Source organism: Aplysia californica, unplaced genomic scaffold, assembly GCF_000002075.1.
Source record: "Aplysia californica isolate F4 #8 unplaced genomic scaffold, AplCal3.0 scaffold00154, whole genome shotgun sequence".
Lineage (NCBI taxonomy): Eukaryota > Metazoa > Mollusca > Gastropoda > Aplysiida > Aplysiidae > Aplysia > Aplysia californica.
Window position 1 is genome coordinate 191,152 of NW_004797424.1, and position 12,739 is coordinate 203,890.

At 39.2% G+C, this 12,739-nt stretch overlaps 1 protein-coding gene across 1 annotated transcript in view; it reads left to right on the plus strand.

Annotated features, from left to right (window-relative positions):
- Positions 1-12,739, plus strand: part of LOC101846348 (cell death abnormality protein 1) — a gene marked incomplete at its 3' end in the record, with an annotated part of 27,576 nt that overhangs the window by 6,156 nt on the left and 8,681 nt on the right. The window contains 5 exon segments of the mRNA XM_013081982.2: positions 679-810; positions 3,375-3,500; positions 8,004-8,126; positions 10,974-11,114; positions 12,137-12,268. Of these exon segments, the coding sequence (XP_012937436.2) occupies positions 679-810; positions 3,375-3,500; positions 8,004-8,126; positions 10,974-11,114; positions 12,137-12,268 (654 nt within the window).

The following is a 12,739-nucleotide window of genomic DNA, read 5'->3' on the forward strand; positions in this document are numbered from 1 at the left end:
ATAACTATGCCTGATCTACAACACGGAACTGCTGCTTTTTCTTTCCTGATCCTTACTATTGTCATTTTCCTCTACTTCTTTTGTATGTGTCACTCTCTTGTGACCTGCTATTTTGGGGTGCCTTGATATAATGATAGTGGAAACAGACCTTGTGCTGTTGAAGCTAGAGAGGTGAGCAGTCTAAGTCTGATTCCCTGTAAAGACTTCTCTGTTGACACCCATCCCTTGGCGCTCATATGACCTTATGCAGTTGCGAGCGCCGTAAAACCCTCTACTATAAAAAAAAATATATAAAAAAGCATGTTGAATTTGTTTTACCAAAGTCATTTTTTCTTCTTATATTTCTATGTTTTGATTTGTTCAGAAATTGTGTCCAAGGATCAAGAAATGTACTCAGTAGCAGGGCTGAAAGAATCCTTCAAGCCGCTTTACATACTCCTAAGCCATAAATTCTAAAGTATCTTACATTTCAGAATTATTTTTTCAGTTAGTAGTGGCTTCTGTATGAGACAAATTATTTAATGTACCTGAGTGTTAAAGTATTGTTACGTCATGTTTTTAGCTATCTGCCACCTAATTATGCCATACTTTAAATCACGTGTGTACTTTTTTTTCCCCTGTTGTTTTTACCTTTTCACTTTTCACAACTCAATACACAACTGATGCGGTTATCCACAGAGGGTCAGTACCGTGACTCATGTGATCCGAACACGGCTGACCAGTGTGCACAAGGTCTTGAGTGCTCAGTTATGGACTCATTTTGTGAATGCCCCTTTTCTGATTACTATAATGGGAGTCGGTGTGTCCTGAGTGAGTTTGCGCAGCACAATAACCTGGTCCCTGTTTAGTCAGCTACTAACCGGCTCTGTACATTGAAGAGATTTTAAAAAAGAATTCTTGTATTTTAAAGAACCCATCGACTAACTGTTTAGATATTTACAGTAGAGTCTGCTTAAACTGAAACCTACAGGATTGCTGGATTTTCTTCGGTTTAGCCATATTTTCAGTTCTGTGAAGTTGCTTAATACAAGAAAAAATAAATAGGGGATTTATTTTCTTTCAGTAAAGTTATAGCTGTTTTTAAGTTGTTCAGTTTATGCAGACTTCATTGTTTCTGTAATGTATGCTTGTTTTAGGTTATATAACAACAGTTATTGTCTAATACAAATCGCGTAGTAATAAATCTAATACGTAATGTAGATGTTGATTCAATACCTTTACAACTCGATACACTTTGAAGAAGTTTTCTGTATTCTGTGGTACGTACATACATGCAAATCTAGATGTTAACAAAATGTGTCATATTGCTTGGTAACTGGAGGTCCAATCAGATTTGTAGTGTGGATATTTATGGATGTGCGTTCTCAAGATTTTTGCTCAAAATTTAACTTTGTTTTTGGTAATGGCAGCAAAAAAAGTGTGATGTTTCGTCCTGTTGCTGATTATTCTCATTCACTCACAAGTGCCAAATGTTCCAACCCTGAGTAACTGAAAAAACATTTAAAAAAGTAAGCACCTTACTAGATATCAAAATATATCAATGTCATTTTAGCTGTGGCTCCTGTGGGGAATTGTTAAGGTTTTGTCGTGGCAAAGCTTTTATCTTTGGCTAATAGATAGGTATAAAGGAGGTGCTCTATTGTAGAGAAAGTATAGAGAAAATTGTCACATCTACTTTAGACAGTCTGTGGTGTTGGGGTTTGGCATTTATTAGACACATGCAGGAGACCCGAGTGATTTCTTAGTGGGGAGAAATTTGTATAGAGTATCTTGATATCTCGCTCGGTCTTTCTGCTGGGATGTTCTATCCTTCCCAGCCCGGGTTTGCCCTGACAGGCAGGGTCAGATGTCTGCCTCCTAATTGATCTAACTTATGTTGATGGGGATTTCAGGTAAATAAGTGGCACCATTGGAGAGTGGGAGACGGTTGGGGAAAGCAGAGTTGCACGCCATGTTAACAGGACAGAGGACTTTTTTTTTGTCTTACGATCTATTCTTATGGGGGGTGGGGTGGGGGGAGGAGAGAAACTAAAGTACAAACGTTTGAAATACTTCAGTGAGAGATGTGCACATCCCTAGATATAGCCAAGTGCTCTAACTTTCCTCTGATTGGTTCTCTAATCCTCGTTGTTGTCATCTTTATTCTCCTCTTTGTAGAACTAATTATTATTTTGTTTATGTGTACCGACAACAGGAATGATAGTGTACAATAGTTTGTTTACTGACCGTAGCAGTAGTGGGGATGGCTTTTATTGTTTAATGTCTCTTTTTAAGTAATATTTATTCATGTGGTTGTTCATTTATCCTCTGTGTGTGTGTGTGTGTGTGTGTGTGTATGTTTGTGTATGTGTGTGTGTGTTTGTGTGTGTGTGTGTGTGTGTGTGTGTGTGTGTGTGTGTGCGTGCGTGCGCGTGCCATTTCATTGCCATCTTGTTTGAGCCTATGTCTACTTCTGAGCTGTCACCTTAATGCCTGCCCCCCCCCCCCCCCCCACACACACCTGCCCCCCTACCTATGTCTTCACCTTTCTATGTTGTAAATTGAAGCTTGTGATGTCTCCAAGTGATTTACCATTGGACTGTCATGTCAGACTCTTAAGTTACATTCCTGATCCTGAACATTGTCTCTTTTTGCTTTTTTTTTGTTCTTGTTTTGTTTTTGTTTTTTTCTCTTCTCCTGGGTCTCGCCCTCATGTATGTTATGAGAAAGGGTACAAGGGGACAGGTTTACTCAAATGTTCACACAGATTCTGACACACATTAGTTACTGACAATTGATGCTCTCTATTTGTTATTCTTTTCACACAAATCATCAACAAAATCTTTGTGCGTGGTTGGCGGGTGCTGTGGTGTGGTTTGCTCCTTCTTTTCTAGGCTAAAACAGCACCTGGACATGGATGGCTGGTGCCTCTATAAATAAATCATTGATGGTCTGGTCCTTCTTTCCTATCAAACATCTATCGTCTCTATCTCCCCTCCTTCTATTTTGTGTTTGTTATTCTCTTGTAGCACCTCTAATCTTCGGCACTTCTTATATGACCTTATTGTGTTGCAAGTGCCGTAAAACTCTTACCAAAATTAAAAACAAAATCTTTTCCATCTTTTCTCTTACGTCATCTTTTAGCAACACATTTTTTTTTGGTCTCTTGTCAACATGTTGTCTCTCGTTCCTCCTTTCCAGTCGTCACTTCCTCTTTCCTTGAAAGTTCTGATAGTCCAGAATCTGACGCACCCCTCTCTTCTTGAACTTCCTTGTGTGGCATTTCTTTTTTTTTTTCCACTGACATCTGTGCTGACGTTTGCCTGAATTCCTTTCTTCCAATCGTGCAGTGGGACATTACCCAAATGTCAATTGACTTATGATGCCTTCTACAGAAATCCAATTTAATGAGACTTGTACGGAGAATGCTGTATGCACTGAGAACCTTCAATGTGATGACCTCACTAGCAAGTGTTTATGCAATTCTTCACTGTACTATAATGACAGTCTGTGTGTGGAAAGTAAGTGTCATCTGTCTCCTTTCCAAGCCCCAGAGGAGAATTTCTTGCCTGGGGTGTTTGCTTGTTCCCCGATTACATTGTTACAGCGTCCACTTGCTTCACCCCGCGACCTAAATTGTGTCCATGGTGGTTCTATAAACAGCTACATTAAATTTTTTTAATCACCCGCATCTTCCCCATCTTTCCCATCCTCCCTGTTCAAAACATGAATGTTGATCCTCCCTCATTAACTTGACTTAACTTTCTCAGTTTATCTGATTTTGTTAACTGTCAGAAGTAGACCTTGAATATAGTACCCTTGTTTTAAGCTGATGAGTTATTCCACGGAAACTGTTGTTGTTGTTTGGCTGGAGTTATTTTACTAAAGAAGTGGACGGAGAAGAGGAATGAGACATTAATTTAGTGCTTTCTAAAACAGGAGAATGCAAGACGCGATGAAATTGTATAAATATGTGCGTGCCTGTGTGTCTGATTGTGTATGTGTGTGTGTGTGTGTGTGTGTGTGTGTGTGTGTGTGTGTGTGTGTTAATGTATGTGTGTGTGTACGTGTGTGTGTGTGTGTATGCGTGCATGCTATTGTAACTATGTTTAGCCGAGTCTATCTGATAATCTCACGGCAAAGGTCAGTTGTTGTCTCCCTTTGACCTTCCCTCTGTGATTTTGTTCTGTGGCTTTGCTTAGTTCCCTACTATAACTGGCTTTATCCACCTTTGTTTTATTTTTTGTACTGTCTTTTGTTTAATAAGTAATCAGTACTTGTTCCGTCTATTTAATGGGTGAATGGGTTGGGGGAGGGGAAAGGAGAAGGGGTTGCAAGATGGCGCTACTAGTAGGTCCTACTTCTGTACTGTTTCTGTTATTACCCGGTACTGTCTTTTTTCCTTTCCCCAAGATTAAATGATAAGTGTTGCATTCATGTGCTTCTCCTTGCTCAGACAAACAATCAAACATACAAACAAATCAGCCTTTTTTGCGTTCAAAATAGAAGGGAAGGGGATAATATATGGTAAATATCCTAATATCCCTCTGGGATAATAAATTATTATCTTATCTTATATTATCTTTAGGCCACCCTCAAACTTTCAGCAGAGAAACCTTGGATGGTGTAGATTACTGTAGAATTATCTACATATAGATTTATTCACTTTTGATCTCAATGCTCCGTCCAATGACCATAATAATGGTTTATATTTATTCCTTTGAACATTACGCTACCTCAGAATTACAAATTTCCATCTGACATTTTTGGCTGTTTTGAAACCAAATGTTCTGTCTGCTCTTTCAAAATAACCACATTATTCGGAGTCATCATCAAGATATTGGAAGAATTGCATTCGAAAAAGCTTGACATGTTGTGAAACTCAATATTTTTACGTCAAATTTCTCAAAACTAGGCACTGAGCAGATAGAACTTAGTAATTCTGGGCTAGCGATTATGAGAAGCACATTTGTATGTGTCCCTTTCATCTTTTACCAGCTATTGTGCACTTTTTCCCCCTCAATGCTTTAATGTCCAATTACAATAACTAATATTTCTTTGTACACATTGAGAAGCTAATATGATATCTATCTATCTATCCCTTACATCTTTTATCATTGTTATTTCTGTGAGTTTCATTGCTTTATTTTTTGTGACACCTTAATATAGTTACTGTAGTAATATTTAGAAAATAATGTGAACTATTTTTGTCCATATTGTTTACTATAGATAGTACAGTTCACCTTGCGTCTAACGAAGTCGTTGGCTGCTGCTTTGATTTTGCTTAGTCTGAAGTTTAGGTGTAAGCAAAGTCAAAACTAAGTCAAACAGTCATGATCATTTTGGATGTAGATATGTGTGTGTGTGCCTAAAGAAAGGTACCAAAAGTCGGATTTTGATCATTTGTGTTAAGGGTTGTACCTTGTTGGAAATTCAATGCTGAACACAGGTTTTTAAAAAAACTTTTTAGAGATCTCAAGTAGATTTTGAGATATTGCACATTTTGCGAGGTAGGGTATAAAAATATAATTTTGAGAAAATGAGCTTTTAAGTTTAACAAACGTGAGAACATATACAAACTAAACTAAAAAAAAAAGATATTTAAGCATATTTTTTCATGAAAAATTCATTTCCAATTTGGCATTCAGTTGACATCGATATCATGAATGGAATTCAATGGTAAAACATAGTAGGGAAGAGAAAACGTGCTTCAACAGTAGATTTTAACACCTTTTAAAAGCAGTTTTCATTATTTGCTTTTATTATACCTTTCCCTCAAAACAATTCAAAATAAAACATTTAGAAGTCAAATCAATGAATATCCTTTGAGTACATTGTAAACAAAATGTTGGATCTATCATTTTTTATGGAAACACATTTTGGTCAAAAAAGTGATTTTTGTGATTGTCAGCCTGTAGCTCGAAACAGTCTGGGGCGACTTTTGGTACCTTTTTCTGGGCTCATACACATATGAGGGTTGCCTGAAAAGCACGGAAGGTGAAAATGATCACAGAATAAATTATTAGAATTTATATGGAACTGAATAAATCATAAACAATAAGTAGTTACACCATTCGAAATTAGTGGATTTTTTTCACTTTGCATCTGAAAATCGTATGGCTTATTTTGTTTGAACTATCTTTGACTTTTGTCTGTATGAGGGTATCCTTGTTTGGTGTGACGTCACAGATACATGTTCTGTCATGTGACTGATACTTTGGCAACGAGTAGTGTGTATTTGTGCTTTGCCCTCTGCAATTTGTTTAGATTGTCAGAAGAGTTGTTACTTTTTTTGTTGTAAAATTTTTCTCTCTAATTTTCGGACAGGCTTTGTGTTACTTTTTGGCGTGAGCCCACCAACTTTGCAGAATTTTAAAAGAAAAATTTACCAAGTTTTTATAATTCTATTTCTATAATTTGTTAGTTTTGTAGAAAACATGTTTTGAAAAATTTTCATCATCATTCATCTTATTTTTTTGTTTTGTTCTGACTATAGGTAGGTACCACCTAGGCCAACTGCGTTAATCGTCAGCTGCCCTTTTTTAATCACAAGTAGTCTATATTATAGTATATGTGTGATAGATAGTCTCATGTTTGTTGAATGATGTCCCATTTTAGATTACAAGTGTATGTGTGATAGATAATGAACAGTCTCATGTTTGTTGTGTGATGTCCCATTTTTTTAGATTACACAAGAGTGTATGTGTTATAGATAATGAACTGTTTAGTGTGTTTCCTCCGAGGTAAAAGTATTCACAAAATAAGATTCACACCTTTTGTTCTTTTTGTATCATGCTGGACTATAATGTGAATATCTTCATTGTGCTTTCTTGGCCTTGGGATTGTTTTAACTGTTCTCATGGGTGTCTTAACACTTTGACATGTTTCTATAGCAGGTTAAGCTCAGATCAGAGCTCCGGACTCTTAAATAAAATTCTTACCTTTAAAGAGGCGTTGAACCCGTACTATATCAGAAAAATTAGAATGCGATGAAACCATTTAGAAAACTTCCAAGTACATGTCTATTCAAATGTTCCAGAAACTATTTGTCTGAACCCATACTATACCAAAAAAAGTAGAAAGTGATGAAACATGTAGAAAAATTCCAAGTCCATTTATCACTTTTTAAGGGAAGAATGCAGCGACACTGTTACTCTCTTGACAAGAAAATCTCTTTTTTTTGTGGGTGGTTGGCGGGTGCTCTGGTGTGGTTTGCTCCTTCTTTCCTCTTAAACATGTTATTACTTTTCAGAAGATGCTTCTAGAGGCAGACTTACTTTTTCAGACAATTTGCTGTTTCTGGGAATTTTATTTCCGACCTTATTGTGTTGCAAGTGCCGTAAAACTCTTTACTGAACTAGACTTACTTTTTCAGACAATTTGCATGGCATCTTGAGCAATATGCTTGGTCTCTTTTATGGCACTGTCTCACGGAGACAGACAGGCAGAAATGGTCTGATTCATCAATGTCATGCTCATAACTGTGCCTGAACTACATCAGGGAACTGCTGCTTTTTCTTTCCTAATCCTTACTGTCATCATTTTTCCTCTACTTCTTTGGTATGTTTGTCACTCTCTTGTGACTCGCTATTTCCGGGTTGCCTTGAGATTTGAAGCAGACCTTGTGCTGTTGAAGCTAGAGAGGTGAGCAGAGTAAGTCTGATTCCCTGTAAGGACTTCTCTTTTGACACCCACCCCTTGGCACTCATATGACGTTCTGCACTTGCGAGCGCAGTAAAACTTCTACTAAAACTAAAACTAAAGAGACAGGCAGAGTAAATAAATGTTTTGTTTGTGTGAAACAGAAGTGGAAAGACAAGGTGTTATTGAGAAATTTGTAGAACGAGTTTTGCCTTTCCAGCAGGCATTTGTGGCACTGTTGGTTTTTATTCAAACGTATATAACATGTATGTGTTCCAGGAATGTTTCCCGTCCTACCATACTTCCCCTCCTCCTTTTCCAATGTAAACCACATTATGTCAAATGTGGTATATTATGTTGTCTGTTATTTTTTCTTCATTCAGGGATTGGATATAATCAAGGGTGCACAACAGTTGACAGTTGTGCTGAAGATCTCAAGTGTATTGACTTTTTTTGCAAATGCCAGCACACACAATATTACAGTGGCAGCAACAAGTGTTTACCCAGTAAGTAGAGATGTGTAAGGGCTTGGTTTTCCCTTGAACTAAAAATAGATTTGTATAACGACGTGGTGGAATCAGGCCCTCGTCAATTTTTGGGCATGTAGAGTTATTGATATCATCTTCAAGCTTGTTCATTTGTCTTAAATACAAGTTGATATATTTGCGAATGAAGGAGGTGGGTGTCACCTGGTTTCAAGGTAAAATCAGTGAGAAAATGGCCGCCAAAGATTAGTTATTTCCTTAGCTTAAGTGTCTGTGGTAACCGAAAATTTCCTTTTTTTGTGTCTTTAATCAACGTTTTTCAGTAGAATCCACACAGAAATGTGTTTTTTAATGGACATGAAAGGTGTTGAGCCAAAAAACAAAAATTCAATGAAGATTCATCTGTTGAAAAATGCCAGTTTCTTCACTTTGATTATTTTACGAGAGCCTGATTCCACACCGCTGCCTCACATTTGTTTATGTCAGTGTCTGCTGTTTCAGTGTTTGATTTCTGTAAGAAAACATGTGGGGGGGGGGGGGGAGGGGGGGATTTTCCTTGTCATATTAACTTTTCTCTGTATCTGTTTGGTGTTTCGTATTTCTGTACAAGGTCTGGCTCTTGAATGTCTTTCAAACTCTGTAACTGTATGTCAATTATACTTTGCTTTCTGTACTTTGGTTGTTGAAACTTGAGTGAGCTCTTTGTCAGGTTTGTTGAAATGACTTCTCTCTCTCTCTGTGTGTGTGTGTGTGTGTGTGTGTGTGTGTGTGTGTGTGTGTGTGTGTGTGAGAGAGAGAGTGCATGCGTGTGTGCTTGCGTCTGCGCGCATGTGATTAGGAGGAGGAACAGGAGAAGAAGACCAAAATAAAGATGAAAGATCTTGTAATGGGGAGAGGTTATATACAGTAGAAACCTGATATAATAACAGTGATGGTGGGACCAGAGAAAAAGTCCTGTTATATCGGATCCCTGTTGAATCAGAAATGCAAGGAAAGTAAGTATTTGTGGACTAATCCAACTGTATTTATTCATGGGTAGTATCCCTTGCCCCTAGTACCCACGAACAGGGGTTTTGGCAGGCCTGCCCATGACACATTACGCGTGCGTGTAGCTTGGCTAAAGACTAAATGACCGAAGTCTCTCTCTCTCTCTCTCTCTCTCTCTCTCTCTCTCTCTCTCTCTCTCTCTCTCTCTCTCTCTCTCTCTCTCTCTCTCTCTCTCTCTCTGTGTGTGTGTGTAACGAAAACATGGAGGAAGAAGGAAAAGCGCACGAGAAGCTCTCTCAAAGTTCCAATAGGAGACTGAGTGACTTGTTCTAGTACATAATATGTTCTATATATAGTAGAGAAAGTAGTTGAACATACAGGAGCTCAGTTTCCCTAAAGAAGAAAACTGAGAGAAAAAGTGGGGAAAAAAAGAGTACACATGAGTCAAGCAGAGGACAAAGAATGTGTTTGGGTGGCGTCGGTGGTCTAGTAGCTAGGCTCTCAGACTCACAGCCGTGAGGTCGTGGGTTCGAATTCTGTCAAAGTCAGAGGCCTGATGCTTTGTCCTTGGGAAAGGCACCACACGAATGTTCCTTACTTCACCCAGGTGGGAATGGGTACCTGGTAGGGTTGGGTCGGGCTCGCAAAATTAGCGTCCGCGGGTAACGAACTACCCGCTGGCACTACCCGCAAACGAGCGGACGGGTAACGAACCGTCCGTTTGTGAAGAGTAGTTCGCTACTCGCTACACATCGGACAGAGACAACAGTTCGTTTAGCGAGCGAGCGGACGGGCGGACCGAGAGACTCCATGCATTTGAGCTGGCGGACGGACGGACGGGAACGACTCCTTCCATTGCCTACAACTTAAACCCCCCCCCCCCCCCCCAAAAAAAAAAAAAAAAATTAATTAAAAAATCACCCTCCTGCCTCACATTGTAGCTAGGCGTTCACGGCGGAAATTCCCCCCCCCCCCCCCGGCCTTTGCGATAATAGGAACGTACACAGTGTGCCCCACGCACGAGGTGAAACGTTACACACATGGTACTACGTCACCAGCCTCTCTCACTCCCTGTGGCACCGCTAGTGGTTTGAAACATCAAGCCTAATTAACAAACAATAGACGAGGGGTCTAATCTCGCGTCGAGTATCTTGTCTGCTAGAGTTCGTCCGTTCGCCCGCCCGCCCAGTGAATAAAATTTTGCAGCGGACCCAAAAAACGAACTGACTTGAGGCTTGAGGTCCGCAGTCCGCTCCCTGAGAGAGTCAAATTGTGGAGCGGACCCAAAAAACGAACTGTCTTGAGGTTCGCAGTTCGCTCTCATGGCCGTCCGTTACCCGTTCGCTCTGACTGAGTCCGCGAGTAACGAACCCGTCCGTCCGCTCGCCCCAACTCTAGTACCTGGCTATAGACAAGAAAAAAATGTACTCAGTTTGTTATTGTTTGAGCAGTTAATCAGCTGTTTGCACTGTGTTCTTCCCGGGAAGCTGAGAATGTTTCTTGGTATTCAAAGGTCTGCTGGATGTAATAATATTTTAATGTAAAACGCACAGAGGTTGCTGTCGATTGGGGATATGCATTATATAAATGCTATTTATTATTACTATAGCTATATATAAAACAGGGGGTGAGAAGATATCAAGGAAAGGAGTATTAATAAAGAAGGGGAAGAAAGGGCCCAGCTGTGCAAAACTTCTGGTCTTTTTACAGTTTGGGAAATGGGGAACTGGTATTCTATTTTTGGACTGATACTGATATACAAACGATGATTACAATTACGATGTATAGTATTTCCCCAAAAGAATGTGACTGGTTAGTCTATGTGACAAATTTACAGATTATGTCAAGTGTGTTTATTGTCCCTGTTTTGTTTCCCTTCAGAAAAGGGCTATGATGAACAGTGTACGTGGGGGTCTCCAGGGTCTGAGAACCAATGTGCTGGAAAGCTTACTTGTGATGTCAACTCCTGGTGCAAGTGTTCTAGTGGGCAGTACCATACTGGCAGCAATCAGTGTGCCCCAAGTAAGTGGGAGGGGGTGGGGGAGGTTTTCTCTGTGTTTGAAGTGTTGACCTTGTGTGGGTTTATTTTTCTGTCATTGTCTGGATGTACAAACTGTTGCTCAAAACTCATTTCATATGAACCCATTCACTTGTCTTTTTGTTAATTTCCTAATTGAAAGAACAAACAATTTTTGACTAGTAATGACAAGAAGTGTTGTGTCACAGGAGTCTCTCAGAGTATTCAGTTTCCTGACCTCATATGACCTTATGCAGTTGCAAGCGCCATAAAACCTTACTAAAACAAAACAAAACCCCAGCAAACAAGACATGTTCCTGCATTAATTTTACAGAAAAATGTTGATCAAAGGCACAAAAAATGAGTTTTCCTTTTTCAAGGACACTCCAGCTTTGGAAGTCACCAAAGCTTTGCAGCCATTTTCTCGCCAATCTTACCTCTGACACCAGGTGACCTCCACCTTCATCTATCGCAAATATCTCAGTTTGTATTCAAGATAGATGAGTGTATTTTTTCATCAAGAGAAATGCAAATGAACAGGCTCTAGCGTCATATGCCCAAAAATTGACGAATTTCTGATTTCGCGGCGACAGGACACAAAAAGTGAAACCTACAGGAGGTCAATTTCAACAAAAAGAAAAGATTTTAAAAAGTCCCTGTGAGATAAGTGGAGGACAGAATGGAGGTGTGAATAAAGCTGGTTTTAGCATTATGGTCCGTTTTCACTTTCTCTTCATTGTTTTGCATGACTTAACATAGATAGAGGAATGTGGAGGATGTAAGGGCTAGGTGGAACGAGGAGTGAGGAGATATTAAGTAAAACAGAGAGAGGATTGGGCAGAGCTGTGTACAACTGTTTTTCGTTTAATAGTTTGAAAAACGGGAAGGGGTATATATTGGGGTAGACATAAGATGAATTTAATAAATGTATTGTCCTCAAAAGAATGTGACTGGTTCATCTTTGTCACAGGTTTACAGATACCGATACATCAAGTGTGTTTATTGTCGCTGTTTTGTTCTCCTCCAGAAATCAGCTATAACGGAACGTGTCAATTAGGGCCTGAGAACCAATGTGCTGGACAGCTTACTTGTGATGCCAACTCCAGGTGCAAGTGTTCTAGTGGGCAGTACCACAGTGGCTTCGACCAGTGTACCCCAAGTAAGTAGGTTGGGGGGGGGGCTATCACAAAACCTTAGGTATGGGATTAATGGTGGAGGTTAAGGAGGATTAGGAGGAAAAGCAGAAGTAGAAGAAGAAGAAGTAAAGAAACTAGAAAGGGGAGGCATTATTTAAAGTGTGTGATTTGAAAAGGGATGGAGGAAGGGGAAAAGAATAAAAGGCTGACTCGAAATTTTAGTAGAAGACTGAGGGACTTGTTCTGATACAAATAGAAGAAAACTTAGCTAAATCTACAGGAGGTCAATTTCAACAGTTACAAAGAAGAAAACATAGCTAAATCTACAATAGGTCAATTTCAACAGATACAGTGAAGAAAACAGCTAAATCTACAATAGGTCAATTTCAACAGATACAGAGAAGAAAACAGCTAAATCTACAATAGGTCAATTTCAACAGATACAGAGAAGAAAACAGCTAAATCTACAATAGGTCAATTTCAACAGATACAGA